The sequence below is a fragment of the Notamacropus eugenii genome, chromosome 2 (genome assembly GCF_028372415.1).
Source record: "Notamacropus eugenii isolate mMacEug1 chromosome 2, mMacEug1.pri_v2, whole genome shotgun sequence".
Lineage (NCBI taxonomy): Eukaryota > Metazoa > Chordata > Mammalia > Diprotodontia > Macropodidae > Notamacropus > Notamacropus eugenii.
Genome location: NC_092873.1, coordinates 64358488 through 64379180, shown reverse-complemented (window position 1 = coordinate 64379180; position 20693 = coordinate 64358488). Strand labels below are relative to the sequence as shown.

Sequence of the window (20693 nt, the reverse complement as noted above, 5' to 3'; positions counted from 1 at the left end):
TACTACAACTTATTCATTCATTCTCCAATTGATGGGCATCCCTTTGATTTCCAAGTCCTTGTCATCAGAAAAATGCAGCTCATTGAAATGCAAATGAAAATAACTCTGAGGTACCACCTCATACCTATAAGATTGGCTAATGTGACAGAAAGGAAAAATGATAAATGTTGGAAGGGATGTGGGAAAACTGGGACATTAATGCATTGGTGGTGGAGTTGTGAACTGATTCAATCATTCATTTATAGCCCAGAGAGCTATGAAAGTATGCATACTCACTGATACAGTACCCTAACTAGGTCTGTATCCCAAAGAGATTTAAAATGGGGGGAGGGAAAGGACCTATTTGTACAAAAATTATTTATAGAAGCTCTTCTTGTAGTAGCAAAAAATTAGAAACTGAGAGGATCCCCATCAGTTGGGGAATGGTTGATCAAGTTGTGGTATATGACTGTAATGAAATGTTACTGTAACTCTATAAGAAATGATGAGCTGACTTCAGAAAAACTTGGAAAGACTTACATGAACTGATGCAAAATGAAGTGAGCAGAACCAGGAGAACATTGTATACAGTAACAGTAATACTGTATGACAATCAACTGAGAATGACTTAGCTTTTCTCAGCAATACAATGATCCAAGACAATCCCAAAGGACTTATATTAACAATGTTATCCACCTCCAGAGAAAGAACTGATGGGAGTCTAAATGCAGCTCAAAGCATATGCTATTCCAAGCATAGGGGACAGCCAGTGCAAAGGCATGGAGACAGAAGATATATAAGGAAAAGAGTAAAGAATAGTTCAGTTAGACCATAGGGTATGAGAAGGGGACTAGTGGTTAATGAGGATCATAAGATAGGATGGGGCCAGCTTATAAAGTCAAGCAGGGAATTTATATTTGATTTCAATCTCACTTCAAGGTCAGTGCTTTTTTACTTGTCCCAAACTGACTCCCTTTGTAATAAAGGATAACTACACAATGAAATTAAATTGAAATGAAGCCTTTTTTTTGTGATAAGCGTGTTTGCTTAAACTAATATTAAGCTCTCATTCTCACTCATTTCTCTAAAATGTTGGTTACAGGGTCAAAATGAAAAGGTAAAGGAAAACATTCTACAAAATGAAGCATGGAAAACAGAAAAGAGAGGCCAAAAGGAACTTGGTTGGAAAGGAGAAGATGATAAAAGGAAGAAAGAGGATGATGGCAGATGGTTTGAAATGCCAAAATGGGAAAGAGAACATAGGGAGAGATGGAAAGGACAAAAGGGAGAAGTAAGAAAAGATCAAGGAAAAGAAGGCAGAAATGAATGTGATAAATATGATGCAAGAATGAAATATGGGAGTGGCCATGTCCAAGACAACAGGAAACGAGAACAGGGAAAGGAAAAAGAAGGAAGAATCTGGAATAGAGAACATTATGAGAAAATATGGGAAGTGGCAAATGAGGCACCAGAAGGCAGAATATGCCTGAGAAGACATACTAGGGAGATGAAAGGAGGAAGAAAGAGAGGGCGAGGCTATGAGGAAGAATTGGAAATACCTGACCAGAGAAAAATTACAACACAAAACCAGGGGAGGAAAACTAGAAGACATCAAGAAAGAAGAGAAAGCCCCCGAGAATATGGGCAACTAAATCAAGACGAGGAGAAAGAAAACAGTTGTGAGAGACGATCTCCAAGAGAACAGGGAAGAACACAGAGAGGAATGCAAGAAGTAGGATCTAGAGATAAGATTTGGGAAAGAAAAGAAGCAGTTAAAGAGGAGGTAGTTAAATGGTGGTGGAATTATAGGGAATTAGAAAAAGGAAAAAGAAAGCAAAAGGACATAGAAGAAGAAAAAGAAAAACTAGAAAGACAAGACCAGAAAAGAAAAAACAGCAGGGATAGGGAGCACAAATATTATAAAGAAAGGTATGGAGAAAAGGAAGTCAATTGGGAAAGAGGGCATGAAGGTAGAAAAACCAGAAAAGAAGGAAATGAGAGGGGACATAGTTACAAAAAAGGAGACCAGAATGCTCAATATATGACAAAGAAATATGGAGAAGGGAAGAAAAATGAAAACTGGGAAAGAGAATATAGAGAAAAACCAGAAAGAAAAGATAGGAGAGGAGATTGGCAATGTGGAGTAGAAAAAGGTGGAGAAAAGAGGGAAAGAAAAACCTGGAAACCAAACATTAGAGAAAGAAAGGAGGAAAGATACGTTAGAGGAGAAAACAGAGAAGATGATCAGGAGCAGTACTGGAATAGAAAAGATGGAGAAGAAAATGGAAAAAATGAATGTGAAAAGAAAGAAATAAGAAAACCGGAAAGAGGAAACTATAAACACCTGAACATTTGGGGGAGAGAAAAGAAATGTTTGATTGAAGAAAGGGTAAAATCAGAGAAACAAAATCTCTCAAGAGAAAGTCAGGAGCAGTATGATGTTCAACGATCGAAAGAAGCAACCTTAGGAAAGGAATACTTAAAAAGGCTGGATGAAGACAAGTGGAGATTAGAAAGGAAAAACAGGAAAGTAAGATATGAAAGGAGCCATGAACAAGGGAAAAAAGATACAAAAAGACAGAAAAGAGAAGTACAGGGAAACAACTCTGGAAAAGAAAGGGGAATTGAAGATGGAGAACTGGTAGATGACAGCTTAGAAATAAAATATAATGAAAGATGGGATAGTTATCTCAGTGAGAAATTATGGGAAAGAGAATATCAGAAAGACCAGAACAATAAAATAAGAAGAAAATGGGGTGAGTCACCCAGAGAAAGAGACTATAATGAACAGGAAAGAAAAAATGAACAAGAATTAAGTGAAAAATCATACACAGATGAAGATTGGGATGGGGAAAAAGTTAAAAAGAAATATCCAGGCAGAGAAGGAGAAGTAATAGCAGATGAATGGGAAAGAAAATACAGAAGAGAAAAAGTAGAACACAACAGAAGAAACAGAGAAAAAGTAGAGGAACAAGAATGGATAGGAAAAGACAAAGGAGAAAAAGAAGGTGGATGTACAAAAAAACTGCTGGATCTAAAAAGAATACCATTAAAATATCTAAATATATGGAAGAGAGAAAACCAAGAAGAACCTGAAGACAGAGGCAGAGGAAGACGGGAAGAACAAAGGGTGAAGAGAAAAGACAGAAGAGAACACCATGAGGAAGAGAAATATGATGTAAAGGTATCAGACAGGGAAAAAGAATGTGGGAAAAGTCTCCAGCAGGTAAACAATGAAACATGTCAGAGAACAGAGTGCAGGAGAAATGCTACAGTGGATCAGGGGGGAAATAAGCAAAAACAAAAGCAGGGGAAAGACAAAGGAAGGTATAGAGAAGTAGGGAAAAGAAAATATGGAAAGATGTTGGGAACTGGAGTTCAAGAAGGATTGGACAAAGAAGTAAGATGTAAAAAAGACCAGAGAAGCGATCATGGATATGAACCAAATGAAGAAGACTGGGAAAATGAACATGAAGCGCAAAGAAATAGAGATGACAAGTTCAGGGGCAAAGGATGGGGAAAGGAATCCAGAGAAAGTCCAAGAGAAGAGGAAAGGCAAACTCAAGAAGTGCAAACTACTTTGGAGCTAAAAGAAAAAGATCAAGGAAGGGGAGTCAATGGAGACTCCAAAGGGCAATGGGAAGCAATCTTAGAAGAGATGCATGGCAATGTCCAAGAGCTGGATGATCAGGAACAGGACCTAAGAGATCACGAAAAAGGCAAGAGGAGCCAGAATATACAAAAGTGGGATGCAGAGTGTGGAGAAGTTAAAAGAGTAATTGGGAGCAAGCACTGTGAAGGAAGACAGGAAGAACAACCCAAGGGAGAGGATCAAGAAATAGAGTTTGGAAGGTGTGAAGCAAGAGAAAACAACAAAAACCAGAAAGAAGAATACTTGGAAGGAGATATTGGAAAAAGGCTGGAAGAAGAAGATGGAGGAGCCCTGAGTGTGGATAAGGGAATGAGTGACACAAGAGATGCAGCAGAATCTGATTGGGAAAGAGACTGGAGAAGAGGGAACGAAAGTCCATGTGCAAAAGAACTAGTAAGGAAGAGTTGGGAAAAATTATACAGAGGAGAACTAGAAGGAGAAGACTGGGTAAATGAGAATCCAGAAAGCCTAAAACACCTTTGGGGAAACAGAGAAGAAATGAAAGGAAAAGAAGGTGGTTTAGAACAGGAAAGCACAATAGAGAAAGAGGGGGAAAGCTTATTGAATATAAAGTACCACAAAGAAGAAGAAATAGGAAATGAGAGAAGGAAGGAAAGAAGAGAAGAAACACATAGAGAAGTGGAAGGAGATTGGAAAAAGAATGACAATGGGGAGAAACTGGAAGTCAGTGCTGGTCAAGAAGGAATAATCTGTGGAAGTGAAATCCAAGGACAACTAGAAAGACAGGAAAGTCAGGGAAGCTCTGGGGAGGAACAGAAATATGGGACAAGAGAAGATGGAACTGCCCAAAGACTAGAACAAAACAACAGGGTAAGGGGGGCAACACTGGACGAGGAAGGAGGCTGCTGGCAAGAAGGCTCTGGAGATAGAGTAGAGAAAGGGCCAGCAGACATCGGTGAGAGACAAAGAGGAAAAACACAAGAAGATGTAGCAATGCAGGAAGTAAAAGAGAGCGCATCAAATGGAGAAGCCCAGAGAGGAAAAGGTGGACAGGAAAGTCTCACCACCAGTACTCAGGAACTACTGACCAGAAGTGGAGGAGAAGACCAGGGAGGGGATGACAGCTGGAATAAAGAGGAGCTTGCTGCCTGGGGAAGTGAGAACAAGGAGGAAGACCCTTCAGCTTCACATAGCCGGTAAAAACAGACCCAGAATCCCCAATGACAATAGTTGCAATTGATAAAAATGAAAGTTATTTAACATCTAGATTTCCCTCTGAGAAGTATAGACTATGAGGCTATTTGAACTGTTTTAGCTGAAAGCAGTAATGGGGTGTCCCAAAGCAAACATTATAAACAATGGAATGACCAGTTATCAACACGCAAGTGTCTTTAACTTTAAGTTGTTAAGAAAGAGACAGAAAAGGAGAAGATTCTAGTCCTTGGCAGTGAGCATTCTTAACTCTCTCCTATTCACACACACTTTGTCCAAATATCCCTTATAATATATTCTATGCTTGCAGCATAGTTCTCACTTGGGAGGAGCACAAGTAGCCTCCACTCAACCTTCCTTCATTCCCTTCAACTCGTGCCTTTTGTGATATATTATAGCTATCTATGTATATATAGCATGATACAACACTTTAAAGTTTGCACAGCAACCCTGTGAGATAGGGGTGATTATTAGCCCCATTTTACAGATGAAAAAAACTAAGGCTGGTTAGATTAATGATTTATTTAGGGTCACATAACTACAGTGTGCTTCAAGCGGGATTTAAATTCAGATTTTCTTGACTCCAGGTCTAGATGCTACCTAGCATCCGTGGAATGGGATTGGGTAGGGGAGTTGGTATTGAGCCAATCCAAGAGGCATTTTGGTTGGGTATTTTTATTTTCCTGAGTTGTGAAATGTCACATCTGGAGATGTATATTCTTGATGCCATGGCAATGAGGGTTATATATTCAGTGACTGACTCTGCCCTCATTTCTTATAGTGAGTTGGCCAATGCAACAGAAGAACCACCCCCTACAGTTACGGCAGGTTCAGAGAATGGTCCGCACAATGAACATGCCCAAGGGGAAGCAAGCCAGCGGTGGATGAGGTGAGTCATCAGACGACTGATGAATCCATGTCTATGATCCTACGAGCTTTACTAGCAGGGTCTTACTAAAAAGAAATTAACAAGAGGCGAAATAACACAGTATGAATGGATTCCAAAGGCCTGGGATTAAATCTTGGTTCTTCTACTTGCTAACCTGTGTGACCTTGAAAAAGTCATGTAACATCCAAGGACCTGATTCAATCAGCCTTAAATCTGATCCTATGATACTAAGTACCAGTACTTGCATCTTTAACAAAAATCTGCAGGCAGGAAGGAGTATGGAGGAGGGGAAGGCATTTTACATGTGATATTGTAATCCAGTGCTGCCTCTCTATTTCAGATTATCAAGGTGGAAGAAGGAAAGTCTTCCATGGGAACTCCAAGAGTCCGTATGGTAAATAGTGAATTGTCTAATGATGCATGAGGTGGCATTGAGGGGAGAGTGCTGAACTCAGAGGCAGGTTAAGATTCATCTTCAGACACTTACTGGCTTGGGCAAGTAATTTAATTCCCTATACCTCAGTTTCCTCATCTGTAAAATGAGGGAGTTGAAATCAGTGACCTTTAAGGTCCTTGCCAGCTCTAAATCTATGATTCTATGAATATTTTTCTTAAAAAAACCATTTTTTAGAAACCTGTACTTAAACACTATAGAAAATGGTCATTTGCGTATTTGCTATATGGCAGAAAAGGAAGATTGTGCATGCTGTGGTAGATCTCTATCATGTCCAGTTTACTTTCCTTTTAAAATCCATAATAAGTTCAGCATTAACTTCCTATCAACCCTGGGAAATTTTTCTAGAATGGGAAATGTCGCTCTGTTTGTTTGAAAGTTGTATGAAAAATTGAGACAATTGTGCCACCTTCCCTCTTATATCTCATGCTTTGTCTTTTGCCAGCATGGCTGCTTGGGCACCCTTGGATTTACACTCCTTGGTGGTTGAATGCCACCTACTGCCCAGGCGGGAGATCTTCTGGAAGGTGCTACTGATCCTGCCAGGCTATGACACCTGCTTTGCTTATAGTCCAACTAGGTGAGTTGGACTCGACCTCAGCTCTTGGGGACATTCAGGATTTGTCTGTGACATGAAGTGTAAGTTGTCACATTCCAATGGCTTCAATGATATTTGCAGTTCTCTCTATAGAGAACCGCCCCCCCCCCCAAGTTGAAGCCTTGGGGGCAAGGGTCTGGGCTACCCTCCTTCATGTATGTGCACTGTTAGAGGCAGGGGATACAGTAGAAACTGTATTAGACTTGGCATTGCATGTTCCTTGAGGGCAGGTCCTGTCTGATGTATCCTCAGTGCCTAGCACAGCCTCTTGGATTTGGAGTAATATTCTTAATCATTACTTGTTGACTAAGACTCTGATTCTAATCCTGACTCTAACACTTAACTAGTTGTGTGATCTTGGACAAGTTACTTTGCTTTATTGAAAGAGCCCTCAGTTGTCTCATCTGTAAAATGAGCACAATGATATTTGGTCAGAGCTCTTCCTAGGGTTGCTGTAGGGAAGGGGCTTGGCAGGTGGTCAACCACTTTGGAAGGAGGTTGTTAACTTTCATATACAAATGCAGTCAGTACCTCAATTAACATTGCACCCTGTTTTCTCTTCAGGTTTACATGGTATCCAAAGCCTTTTCCACAGACTCACAGAATTGTGAAAGTTTAAAGAGAACAGAGACTAATCCAACCCTTTCATTTTACAGATGGGTGAACTGAGGCCACAGGAGATTCATAGACTCTTGAAAGGGATCTTAGAGGCCATCAAATTCAAATTCCTCTTTTTACAATTAGGAAAACTGAGAACCAGGGAAGCTAAATGACTTACTTATGGTTATACAGTGGCAAATCTCTGCAAAGATTTGCACTCAGCTCCTCTAAATCCAAATTTGAAGCTCTTTTTCCTATACCACACTTCCTCTGATGAAAGAAAGATATCAAGTCTTGATGTCATCTCTCCAACTTTCTAGATCTAAATTTTCCAGTCCAATATTTCCAGGAACCTTTGTGATTCAAAGGGCAAGAATTCTAAAAAGTTGACCAAAGACCTTTGTCAATAAACTAATGCCTCTTGGTGTTTTTTTCCCCCATAGAGTGTTAATGGACTGGTTGAGAACCAAATTCATGGGAGCCAAAGCCCCACCACAGAATGGAGCAAGATGTTCTAATAACAGAGTGGAGACCTTATGCACCTTGAAATCCCAAAGGCAAAAATGGAGTCTGGCTGTGGATATTAACGTATGCGTCAAGGTAGGTAAGTTACCCCCGTCCCTTGCTGGGGGCCAAGTGGCAGTGAAAACAAAACCCAGGGAACAGGTGATCAGAGAGGGGTGTGGCATGATGGGAAGGACACAAAGGCTGGAGCAGGAAGATTTGGACTTTATACACAGCAATTCCATGTTGGAACTGGGCCAGTCTCTTCATCTGAGAAGAAACTGAGACCCAGAATAAGGGAGTGACCTGCCTCGGGTTACCCAGGGAATAAGAGTTAGAGTCATTTAAACTAGGTCATCTGACTCTGTCTCCTGTGTTCATTCCCTTGTACCACAGTGCCTCCAAGTCATCATGTGTCTTTGGAAGGACTGTGTCTAAAGTCTGGGTCCCTGGGTTCAAAGGCCAGCATTGCCATCTGTTTCTGAATCACTTTGGGAAAACCAGACAGCCTCAGTTTTCTCATATGTGAAATGAGGGGGTTGTTTGAGATGATTTCTTAAAGTACCTTCCAATTCTACATTGATCAGCCTGTTATCCATGTATGTTCTTCAGTCTACCCAATTTAAAAATAAGTACTTTGGATCTTTTTATCCCTAAAGTCTCTTTCAGTTTCAATGTTCTGTGTGCCTGAGGCTCCCAAGGAGATTAGCCAGTCTTCATCTGCTTTTTTGACTTGACCAGTTTCATCCATTTCTGAACTCTCTTTCTCCTGCTCTTACAGTTGCATATTCTTCTCTGGCAGCTCAAGATGGCTCAAGGGAAGGAGCATTAGTGAAGAAAAAGGAACAGGAGACCAAAACAATTAACACTGGTTTTTGCATCCTTTCATGAAAATCTTGCTACGACTTAGATGAATTGTTGGTCAAAAATGGTCAGCCTGGAGAGTAATTGTTTCCAAACTTAGGAAACCTGGTCCTCAGACAATGAACTATATACCTCACCTGGGCACAAGGCCTGTCAAGCTTGGTGGGACATGTCAGGGTTTATACTCCACTAGCAAGACCTTCTTGAACCCAGGATCCTCTCCATGCCTTGATAATAGTGGAGGATAGGCCATAGAGACTAGAGTTCTGATTTAGTTTCTGTAGCTAACTCCAAGGTGAAGAAACTCCCTCTGCCAATGCAGGTAGCCACCTTCTCTGTTATCTTCAAGAGTCACCTCAGGCACAGAGAGGTTAAGACTTGACCCATATCATACTCAATGTATGTCAAAAGCAGGACTTGAATGCTCATCTTCCTGCCCTTGAGGTCAACTCTACAGACACTGGCTCTCAAATTAATAGAAAGAGACCAAAAGAGCTTAGGGAAAATACCAAAGCAGTTTTTGGTTTTGGTAGTGCCTTCCAACTACCAGAGACTAAAGGAGCCCCAAGAGACCAAGTTTCATAAAACTGGAAGAGACAGAGATAGAGAAAGAGACACAGAGACATATAGAGACAAAGAGAGAAAGAGTTCTTTCAAGACCTTAAAAAGGCGATGATTTTTAAAATTAACATAAAATTTAACATTATAAAGCCAATCTAAGTATACATATACATTTCCATTGGTATTCTTTTGGTAAATAGTTTCTATAAATGTTAATGTATTTGTGTACCTATGTGCCCATGTATACGTATGTATGGATTTATATATGTGTGTGCATATGTAAAGGCATACCCACAAACTATTTGTTCCAAAGATTATATAATTTAGTTTACCAGCAACAGCTTCCTAATAGCATACTTTGTGGCCTCTTATCACCTGGTCCTCCCTTCCCAGCATGGGCAGATGCCCTCCCGGAGGAAAAGCCTACTGTATTACTTGGAGCCTCTAAGCTTAGGATAATGGACCAGACCAATGATGGCTTGGACTGACTGCTGTCTGACCTGTCCAAGACCAGGGTGTGCCAGTGATCCTGGCCTCTCTGCATTGCTCTCAGTGGGGTATAGGCTCTGATAGTCTCTATGGAGCTGGAGAAGTGTTACACGGGATCCTGGTGATAACCTGTGCATATTTCCAGAACCAGTTTAGCTCAGTTTCAAGCTCACCACCAAGTTATCTGCGGGAAGCCAGTCTACAGTAAGCACATGATAAGTGTTTGATTATTAATGAGGTGAGTGAGGGATACCTATTCTCACTGGTAAAAGAGGTGCCCACCCCAAGCCCATTGTGGCTTGTTGATGTCCTGAGGCAGTCTTGCAGCCCTTATAATAGACCTAACCTTCCCTTCCATCTGTTGCTCTTGCCCAGGCTTTGCATGGAGTCTGTGCCAAAGAACAACTTCACAAGGCTCAGACCCAGGACAGTCTCTTTGCCCTCAATGGCCTCATCCTCCTCTTGCCAACAAGGAGAAGAGGAGTTTGCCAAGACAGTTACTGGCATTTGGCTCGCCTGCGATTGTCCCAGCTGCTGAGGGCAAAACCACCCCAGCCCTTGGTGCCCCTGGTGATCCTTGTCCCTGCTGACAGTGAGACTGTTGGAGAAGAGGAAGCCAAGGCAGGTGAGTCACTTGAGTAACCCTGGGTAAATTCCTGCAAGGTGATGCTGCATGTCACCCATGGGGCTAGGTAGATCAAATGGAATCTTGCCCTGCCCTTTCCCTTATTCTTCCAATGAGATATTTCACATTATCTTCCATTTTTTCATTCTTTTGGTTTTGTTTTGTGATTTCTTGGTTTCTCATAAAGTCATTGGCCTCCATCTGTTCCATTCTAATTTTGAAAGAACTATTTTCTTCAGTGAGCTTTTGAACCTCCTTTTCCATTTGGCTAATTCTGCTTTTTAAACCATTCTTCTCCTCATTGGCTTTTTGAACCTCTTTTGCCAGTTGAGTTAGCCTATTTTTCAAGGTGTTATTTTCTTCAGCATTTTTGGGGGGTCTCCTTTAGCAGGATGCGGACCTGCTTTTCATGCTTTTCTTTCATCTCTCTCATTTCTCTTCCCATTTTTTCCTCCACCTCTCTAACCTGATTTTCAAAATCCTTTTTGAGCTCTTCCATGGCCTGAGCCCATTGGGTGGCTTGGGATACAGAAGCCTTGACTGCCATGTCTTTCCCTGATGGTAAGCATTGTTCTTCCTCATCAGAAAGGAAGGGAGGAAATACCTGTTCACCAAGAAAGTAACCTTCTATGGTCTTATTTTTTTTCCCTTTTCTGGGCATTTTCCCAGCCAGTGACTTGACTTCTGAGTATTCTCTTCACACCCACTTTGCCTCCAGATCTGCCCAGCCAGAGCTTGGGGTCTGAGATTCAAATGCTGTTTCCCAACCTCAGGGCTTTTGGCGGGGGAGGGGCTGCTATTCAGTGTGAGATTAAGTTCAGGTGCTCAGGTAGGGGCAGGGCCGCCTCATGGGCTCAGTTCCCTCAGGGGGTTTATGTGGAGACTTTCAACAATGGATCCAGGCTCCTGCCTGCTTGGGGAGCCTGGTCTGTTGCTGCCTCTGCTGCTGCCTCCCGAGGGGGCCTGAGTTATGGGGGGACCCCATTCCCCTCTCGGCAAGCCGAGAAGACCCTCTCACCAACCTTTGGGGCCAGTGGGTGGAGGGACCTGCGCGGCCACTGGAGATTCTGTCCCTGAAGCCTGCTCGGATCTGCTCCTTTTGGTGCCACACAGCCAAGGCAGGGCTGGGCTCGGCTCCGGGCCTGCAGTGCAAAGGACTTTTTGTGAGAGGTTTTCAGGGCTCTCTGGAACAGAAATCTCGTCTGCTCCGTTGTTCTGTGGCTTCTGCTGCTCCAGAATTTGTTGGGAGTTCTTCTTTACAGATATTTTATGGGCTGTGGGTTCGGAGCTAGCGTATGTGTGTCTTTCTATTCCACCACCTTGGCTCTGCCCCTCGACCCTTTCCCTTATTCATTCCTTGCCCTTCCCATCCTCCCCTCCCCTTCCCTGTCATTCTCTTCCTTCCCCTGTTCTGCCTTTCCCTTCTTTTCTCTTCTTTCTATCCCCTCCCGTCTATCCCCAAATGTAATGGCTAGACAGGGGCTTTGGTACAATGGACAGCTCTGGGTTTGGAAACAAAGAGTTTGATTCAAATTGGTCTTTGACATATACTGGCTCCATGATCTCAGTCAATTGTCTTAATCTCTCAGTGTCTCCAGACTACACTCTAAGACAACAAGTTAGAGTTGAGTTGTCAATGTACACAAGTGTACATTGCTACACTTTGATTTCCCTGCACCAATGACATCTGAGATCCAGCTGAAAAGGAAAGAGAAGTAAGGTTGTGTAAGGAGACAGCATGGTCTGGTCTATGGGCTAGATAGATAGTATAGGTCTGGGGGTCAGGGAGCTTTGAGCATCAGTCCTGCCTCTGACACATGCCCACTCTGTGAGCTCTTCTAAGTCTCAGGATGCTCTCTCAAACTGTAGATTATATGTGAATGAATGGATGGGTTGAGATCTTCAGTCTTGGTTGGCAGGAGATTCCCTAGCAATGCCATCATGGATCCTTGAGGACTTTGGCAAACCTGAAAGGACGCTCTGTCTGGGCATCTGAGTGGAGCAGAGCAGGCACAAATGCTCCCTGGTATCTGTTTCTCTTGAAGGTCTGAGACTAAGAGACTTGATTACCAGTCATCTCATCTCCTACTTCACCATTCTCAGGATCCCATGCTACATTCAAGATTTGGAAGGGTCCAACCAGGTAAAGTAAGAATTGCTGAGTCTATGTTTTATGGCCCCTTGGGTTGTGGGACCCTCTTATGAACAGAAACTAAGAAAGCCCAAAAAAGAATACCAAATGCTGAAACCCTGTCTCAGAGACATTTGCAAGTCAAGAGGGGCCTGAGGACTGTTTTCATCATTTTTTATTTCATAACCCCAGCACAAGAGACTTGAGACTAGTCATGTACATATGACAATTCCAGTCTATGGTGGCAGAAGCCCCATTTGTAAGCAAGAGACAATTTGGAGGGAGGGGGAAGACGTGATAGTTTTCTATTGTTTGAAAGACTGTTAGATGGAAGAGGAATTAGATTCTGCATAGTTCCCAGACTGTAGAATTAGGAGCTATGAAGGGTGGTTGCAGAATGTAAATGTTAATTTAATAACATCATTATCATTATCGTCAACAACAACATTTATATGACACATACTTTGTGCCAGGCACTGGACTACGTGCTTTAAAATTGTGATTTCATTTGATCCTTACAACAACCCTGGAGGATGAGTGCTGTAATATTATCCCCATTTTACACATGAGGAAACTAAGGCAAACGGGTTAAGTGACTTGCCTAGGATAGCACACTAATTAGTGTCTGAGACTGAATTTGAACTCAGTTCTCCCTGACTCCAGGCCCAACTCTCTGGACACTGCCCCATCCAGCTGCCTGCATGTCAGGAAGAAAATCTGCTGAAATGACAACTCTTCCATAGTAAAATGGCCTGCCTTGAGAGATCATGGGTGCTTCTTGACAAAGGCTCATTGACCACTAGTTGAGTATAGATAGGGTGATTCTTGCTCGGGTGCAGGTTGGACAAGGTGACTTCTGAGCTTCCTTCTGTGTCTGTCTCAAAGCTAAGTGGACTTTTTCTACCATTGCTTGGTGTTTGCCCCTCTAGGTACAGAAGGCAGTGAGATGGCTGGTCTGCTATTCTCCTCCAGCTGCTGAACTCTGCTGTGAAACCTTTACTCGTTTCGTGGAGAAGGGTATCAACTGTGAATTTGGAGAGCGGCTTTCCAGGGACCAGAAGGACAGGCAGCTAGCTGGCTTGCCCTCGCAGGACCCGGGGGTGATCTTGGAATTATACAACAGTGTGATTCAGTTCCTGGCAGGGGTCATGTCTGCCAAACAGCTCTGTGGCCCATCGGGGCTGGCCCCAGAGTTTTTCCGGCTAAATAACCAAAGATGCCTTCAAGCCCAGGGGAGCATGCCAGATTACCTGGAATGGCTCCGGAGCATCACTCTATCCCTTCAGCTCCCCACAATCATCTTGCCCCAGAAGATCAGTAAGTAGTTTATGTGTTTCTGGCATATTTATAATTAGAACCAAATTTTAAGACTGTCAAGTTGGCAAAAGAGGGAGTAGCTGTTAATTGATGGTTGGTTTCTTTTCCTGCTCTTTCTTTTTAATGGGCTTGCCCACATTTCTTAGTAGTCACTGGTGAGATATTTAGTTGTTGTGAGTCTAAATTAACAGAAGCTGGTGACAATGAGCCTGAAGAAACAAAGAGAAATACCTAGGGTAGTATAATCAGATGCTGGCCTTGGTGCTGAATTTCTAGGGGATGACTCCATTTTTAGTACTTTGATAATTTAGGGGGAAAAAAACAAAGCTTATCCACTAATTAGATAGGCTCATTAGTTAAAATTGGAAGCTGTTAGAGGATCATAGATCTAGAGTTTTAAGTGACCCCAGATGCCATCTAATCCAGCTTCTTCATTTTATAGTTTGGAAACCCGAGGCCTGGTGTGATGACTAACTTGCATAGGTAGTAGATAACTGAGCCAAGAAGTTCTCTGAGCATATTTCTGAGCTCTTCTCATTTTCCCATGTTATCTCCCTCCTGCAGCTGGGAAGAGTTCTTCCTTTTTCCTCTCCTCCCCCGCTGTCTCCCTCTCCATGTTGTAGCATTCCCAACCTTGGCCTCACCCTGATGTCCCTGGGTCTCTGCGTTCCCCAAGGAATGGAGTACACCCCTACCCTAAGCTTGATGGAAGGCCCCCTTTGGATAGCTAGTCTAGGAATAGAGATAATTTGGAAAGTCAGTAGGAACTTGGTGATTTACTGGAGAGTCTTTTGCTCACCAACTGTATATAATTCCTTTTTTTTCCCGAAAATATAATTAAATTTGCACTACAATATTTGATTCTACTTTCTGTCTTTCTAGTCAACCACCACAGTTTTGAATCCTTTCTAGTTGGGTTCCATCAAAAGATACAGCTCCGTTAGACTTAGGAATCTAAAAGTTGACCTTCTGGAGTCAAAATCTAGGATCTATTATGATAAAAATCTGATTTCTGGTTGTTAGTTTCAAAGATTAGAATTGGGGGCTAGTCATAAATAGAAGACATTTTATGTGGAAAAACATCTGTGGTTTTCTAGGGCCTGAAAACTTGGAAGAGTCAATAATGTGACGTGGTGGTAAAAAACTCAATGGGATCTTTGGTTGCCTTTAGAATCACACAATCAAGGAATTGTAGAGTTTTTAGAGTGGAAAGACATTAGAAACCATCTTGTGTTGTGATATTTAGCATTTAGAGAGTGCTGTAAAGTAAAATTCATTTTATCCCCACAATTCTAGGAGCTAGAGGCAATTAGGATCATCGTTCTACATATAGGAAACTGAGGCAGGCCAGTGGTTAGGTGAATTGCCCAGGGTCACACAGTAAAAATATCTTAAGGCTAGAATTGAACTCAGGTCTGATTCCAAGGCATGTTCTTACCTACTGTTAATTTAATGAATCAGTCACATAGCTGATTGTTAAGCATCTATTAAGGACCTTCTGTTTGCCAAACACTGGGCTAAGGTTCTAGGGTTACAGAAACAAAGTTGAGGTAATCCCTGCCCTCAGGGTGCTTATATTCTCCTCTGCTCCTTAGAAAACCCAGAATTACATTCCATTCTGTTCCATTCTATCCCACAATAGTCTAGCTCCTACCCTTTCTCCTGGGAGTTGGCCTCCTTCCCAGCTTATGGGAACCTCACCTCAGACACAGAGCTGCTCTTGGCCAAGTCCTCCTTGTGTTCCAGGTTGGCAGTGTGCATGCTCCTTGGTCCTCAAGTATGTCCATCACCTCTTTGGATCTCATCCCAGCTACCCCCTGCTCCACTGCCAGGTGGAGTACCTACTGAGCCAAGCCTACTGCCACTGGTGGACCAGGGACTTGGGAGAGCAGGAGGAACCTTCTGGAATGCAGGTGCCCTGGGATATCATCATCTGTCTCTGTGTCCAGCAATTACTACAGACCTGGAGCCCTCCCAGGCAGCCAGGAGTGCCAGGTGCAGAGCCCATGAAGCTCCCCACCCCCTTCCTCCATTTTGAAGACAGGAATCTAAGGGGTGAAAAGAAAGCTTTGGCTTTGTGTTAGTCAGCTGTTGACTGACTGACTGACCACTCCAGATGCATTAACCTGGGAATGCTTGTGAAAAGCTTTAGCATCACCCCCCCAAAAACTTGGTTTTTGTGTGTGGCTTGGCACTGACCAGGCCCTCCTCCTCCTCCTCCCTCCTCCTTGGTCCTTCTCCTCACCCTTCTGTCTTCTGTTCTCTTTCTCCATTGGGATCATGTTTCTTCAATTTCCTAATCTCCTTGGGTGCAGTGGAAACTGATGAGATCATGGTTGGAACCTCAGAGGAGCAGTTCAAACATCTTTTCACTTAGACATTCAAGCTAAACTTTCTTCCCATCTTTTTTTTTCTTCTTGTATTGTCCCTAAGGGCTGCTCAGATGTGTGACTCAATGGAGTCCTTTCGGCCCCAGAGGAAGTGGGTCACTTTCAACACTGATGAGGCCCCCCACTTTGTTCCCAGACTGAGACTCTGGGCCTTTTGATGTTACCAGAGCACTCTTGGGTGCATGGCAGAAAGAGGCTCTGGGAAAGCATCCATCCCTGTTCCCTATTCCCACCAGGCCCAGAGTGGCCAGATTCTCACAAATGTGGTCTTTGTTGTTTGTTTCAGAAGCTGTGGAATATCAGAAGAGAGAGATCCAGGTCTGCTATTTCAAAGACAGTCTGAGGGAGTATTGCCTCCCGGACTCCTGGGAAAATATTAGGCTGAAGCCCAAGAGAGAGATGCGGCAGCAAGAGAAAGAACAGGCTTTGTGAGACTCTCAGTGGAATGATGCAATGAAGTGTGGCTTCCTCATTGCCAGCATTTAGGACAGGAGAACCCCAAAATAAACTCTATTTCAAACCACTAGTGAGAGCTGGAGAATCCTTCTGGGCCAAGCACAAATGTAAATGAGGCACATGGAGAAGGAATCCTTGGGCAGAGGGAAACACCCTGGAGCTGGAGGCAGAGGACCTGAGTTGGAAAACCAGTGCTGCTGTCTACTTCCTCTGGGACAATGGGCAAATCATCCCCCCTCCAGGCCTCAGTTTTCCCTTATATAAGGCAGTTTGATGGCTCAGTAGATGAAGAGTTAGATCTGGAGTCAGAAAGACTCTTCATCATGAGTTCAAATACGACCCCAAACACTTACAAACTGTGTGACCCTAGGCAAATCATATAACCCTGTTTGCCTCAGTTTCCTCATCTGTAAAATGAGCTGAAGAAGAAAATGAAAAACTACTCCAGCTGCTCTGCCAAGAAAACCCCAAGAAAGGTCACAAAGAGATGGGCAGGACTGGAAAGAGTGAAATTGAATTAGAGAATCACTAACAATCTCCCTACTTCTCTGTGAGCCAATCCCTAGGAATCAATTTATTCAACTTGTTTATTTGAAATTCCAAACTGATAAGATTATTGTTTTATCGATTGCAGTCCTAGAAGCTGAGTAGCTCCCTATGCTCTGGGAGAAGAGAGAGAACAGTAAACATAAGCCAACTGTTAAGTGTTGTTACAAGGGGATGTCTCCTTGTTAGGTGAGAGTTAGTTAACCTAACAGGTGTGGAACACCCTTACTCTGTATTCTTTTTCTCTCAGTGTATAGCTTCTCAGAACTGGACCCAATGACTCCTCCTCCCTGGAGAAGCAGGTAAGTCTTCTCTGAGACCACCACAGTGTAACAAGGATCGTTCTGGGCCATGTTCAAGAGAACTTGTTTTTGAGGAGTTTTTTAGTCTTGTCTAACTTTTCATGACCCCATGTAGCGTTTTCTTGGCAGAGATAATGCAGTGGTTTGCCATTTCCTTTTCTATTTTACAGATGAGGAGACTGAGGCAAACAGGGTTAAGTCATTTGCCCAGGGTCACACAGTTAGTAAATATCTGAGGCAGTTTTGAACTCATAAAAATAAGTCTTCCTGACTCTAGACCCTGCACTTTGTGCACTATGGTGCCCTCTACCTGCCGTCTATCAACCTTAATCATAGAGTAAGTGTGACTATTCAAACAGTTGTCATTTAGAAATTTTCAAAGAGATTCTATATAGAATCTTTGATCTAGAGTAGAAAGACTTCAGAGGTCATCTAGTCAAATCCCAAAATTTCACAAAGGATGAAACTGAGGCCCTTGCTCTCCCCCAAAAACTGAGACCTTTTCTCTGCCCCCCAACTGAGGAAAATAAATGACTTTCCCAAGGTCACAAACCTAGTAAATGGCAGAACTGAGATTTGAATTCAGGTTCTTTGAAAGAAAAAATAATTGGGCTTTGGGGAACTCAGACATAATCAAAGGCCTGGAATTCTCCCCAACTCAACTCAGACACTAATTAATGCTAAAATACGGATGGGGAGGAAGAATTCTTTCTCTTCGGTTCTATGAGCTTTGAGCACACAAAACAAAGTGAGAAGAGAACAGCGGTGCAAAGGGGAAAAACAAAAACAGCAAAAAACATCAGACTCGGAATCAGAGTAGGGAGATTACAAGTCCATTTCACTATTTACTTTCTGGGTAATCGCAAATCTTTATGAGTCTCAATTTTCTCATCTGTAAAATGAAAGGATTTGGACTAGTCAGTTTCTACATTCCTTTCCAGTTCTTCGTCAATAACCATAGGGTCTTTCCAGCCCTGTAGCCAATTCACATTTATGAGCATTAAATAAATGCTTTTTGATTGACTATTAATGGGATTTCTTCCCATCAAGGAGATTTAATTATGCTGAAGGGTCGGGCAACATGCTTACATATAAGTGAATACCAAGTAGATACAAGTATACAAAGTAACATGGCACTGCTGTAGTTGGGACGTCAGGAAAGATTTCCCATAGGAAGTGCACTTCTACTAAATCTTGAAAGGGATTTTAAAAGGCATCAGTCAGGATTAAGAGGATTTTTAGGCCTGGGAAATAGTCTGTGTAAAAGCACATTCATGTGGCCTCAGAGTAGAATTTTTTTAATCCTTTTTTTCTTCCCTGTATATTTTAGCAGGAAATGCCAGGGAAAAAGGCATGGGGAGTTGTCCTTGGAATATGACAGCTTGATTATAATTCCTCACCCTCTTCAGTACTCATTTCTTCAGTGGACCCACAGTGTCTTTAATGTGCACATTCTTAACTTAATTCTTGTCCCTGTCCTTCCACAAACTTTCCATAGTAGATCCAGCTAATTCACTGGAGGCCTCTGTCCAGATCTTTAACCATTTCTATGGTACAAGCACAAAACAGCTCATTTTGGATTGGGTTGTTCCTGATGCGGTGGTCCCCTTCTCTGGTTCATGAGACTGTCAGTGAGTGGTAATAATTCAGATTTATAGCTCTGAGCCCACACTTAGGTGTTTTCTACTCCAAGATCAGATCAGATAACACATGGATACGAAGGAAAAGGCACTTACTGAAACAAAATAAGAAGGGTTTTTTGTTTTTGTTTTTTTTTTAACAAGGAACTGAATGAGATCTGAAGCACTCAAGGTACCTACTCTCCATTGGCTACAACTTTGAGAATGGATCCAGTTCAGCTTGAATCTCCTAAACAGGGCACCAGAGAGACTCCACAGCTCACTCATGGAAAGTACTTGGGAAGATTACCACAAACTAAGCCAGAGGGCATTATGAAATCCTCTGCTGACTTCTCTTAATGTGATGGTAGTGGACATCTAGGGAAGATCATGAGCTGTGTACTTGGACCTCTCTCAGCCTTCTGGTTGTATCTACTGGCTGTGCTAGCCCCATTGTTATCTGGATCCAGCTGCCATGTTTTCTTGTCTCATCTCTGCATGCCACCCTTATGGCACCATGTCTCATGAAATTCCCTGGCCTTTCAAATTTCATGAAGAGGAAATGCACCTAGCTAGACAGAGTGCATACTAGGTGATGTTGCCAGGGTATGGAATGCATACTTCTGGAAAATGGAGTTCAGGGAATTTCTCTCAATGAAGGTTTTTTCCTTTTTCCTCTCTCCTCCCTTCCTCCTTACCCCTTTCCTCCTATTATCCTCTCCCCATTTCGCTTCTGCTTCTTCCCCATCTCTTCCTTCTTTTTCCATTTTCTTCTTCCAAGTCTCCCTTTACCCCCTCTTTCCCTCTCCCTCTTCCTCCCTTCTCCTTCTATCCCCCCTCCCTCTCCTATCCCTCCTTCTTTTTCCTCCCTCCCTCTCACTCTGCCTTTCTCTCTCTCTCACTCTGCCTCTCTCTCTCTCTCTCTCTCTCTCTCTCTCTCTCTCTCTCTCTCTCTCTCTCCAAGGAAAGTGATGACTTCCTCCTTCTCTTCAACGAACATTAGACTGAGAACATTGAGAATGAGTGGAGAGGGGTCTGGCCTTGGAGCCAAGAAGACCTCGGTCCAAGTGCTGGCTGGCTCCTAAACTGGCAGCATGTGGAACTCTAAGCAAACTGCTGAGCCTCTCAGTGCCCCAGGGAAATCTCTGAGGCTCCCAGTTCTAGAGGCCAGGTTGGCCTGCATTAGTAAAGGGAGAGTTTGCATGTCCTCCTAATGAAGAAATCAAAAGTCTAGAATTCTCCCCACTCAACCCACTTTCCCCAGAATCCATGGAGGCCAATGTTACTAGATCCAAGAGTACATGGGGGGAGAAGGGTCAAAGAGAGTGGGGTGAGAGGGAAAAGGACTCGATGTTTGATCATAGTGGTGAGAAAGCTACTCTGTATCTTTGGATGCTACTATGCCGCTCTGGGTTTCTCCATCTCTAAAATGAAAGGCCTGGGCTTGGTGACTCTGAAAGCCTCTCCTCACTCTCCCTTTGTGACCATCTGGACCTATTCTGTAGATGATGAGTCTGCACCCTTTTCCACCTAGAGGAGCTAAA

General features: G+C 42.9%; 1 protein-coding gene across 9 annotated transcripts in view; it reads left to right on the top strand.

The window, feature by feature from the left end:
• LOC140525351 (uncharacterized) overlaps nt 1-16749 on the top strand; it is a 37121-nt gene extending 20372 nt beyond the window's left edge. For 5 of the 9 annotated variants that reach the window (XM_072640686.1, XM_072640682.1, XM_072640685.1 and 2 more), the window contains 10 exons: nt 1082-4788; nt 5586-5693; nt 6034-6087; nt 6593-6727; nt 7789-7945; nt 10139-10388; nt 12434-12531; nt 13449-13836; nt 15583-15831; nt 16513-16749. In XM_072640686.1, the coding sequence (XP_072496787.1) occupies nt 1082-4788; nt 5586-5693; nt 6034-6087; nt 6593-6727; nt 7789-7945; nt 10139-10388; nt 12434-12531; nt 13449-13836; nt 15583-15831; nt 16513-16658 (5292 nt within the window). In that variant the 3' untranslated portion in view covers nt 16659-16749. Of the gene's footprint in view, nt 1-1081; nt 4789-5585; nt 5694-6033; nt 6088-6592; nt 6728-7788; nt 7950-10138; nt 10389-12433; nt 12532-13448; nt 13837-15582; nt 15832-16512 lie in introns of those variants that run through there. The other 4 variants (XM_072640683.1, XM_072640688.1, XM_072640687.1 and 1 more) reach the window with 4 other exon arrangements.
• The last annotated feature ends 3944 nt before the right edge of the window (nt 16750-20693 follow it).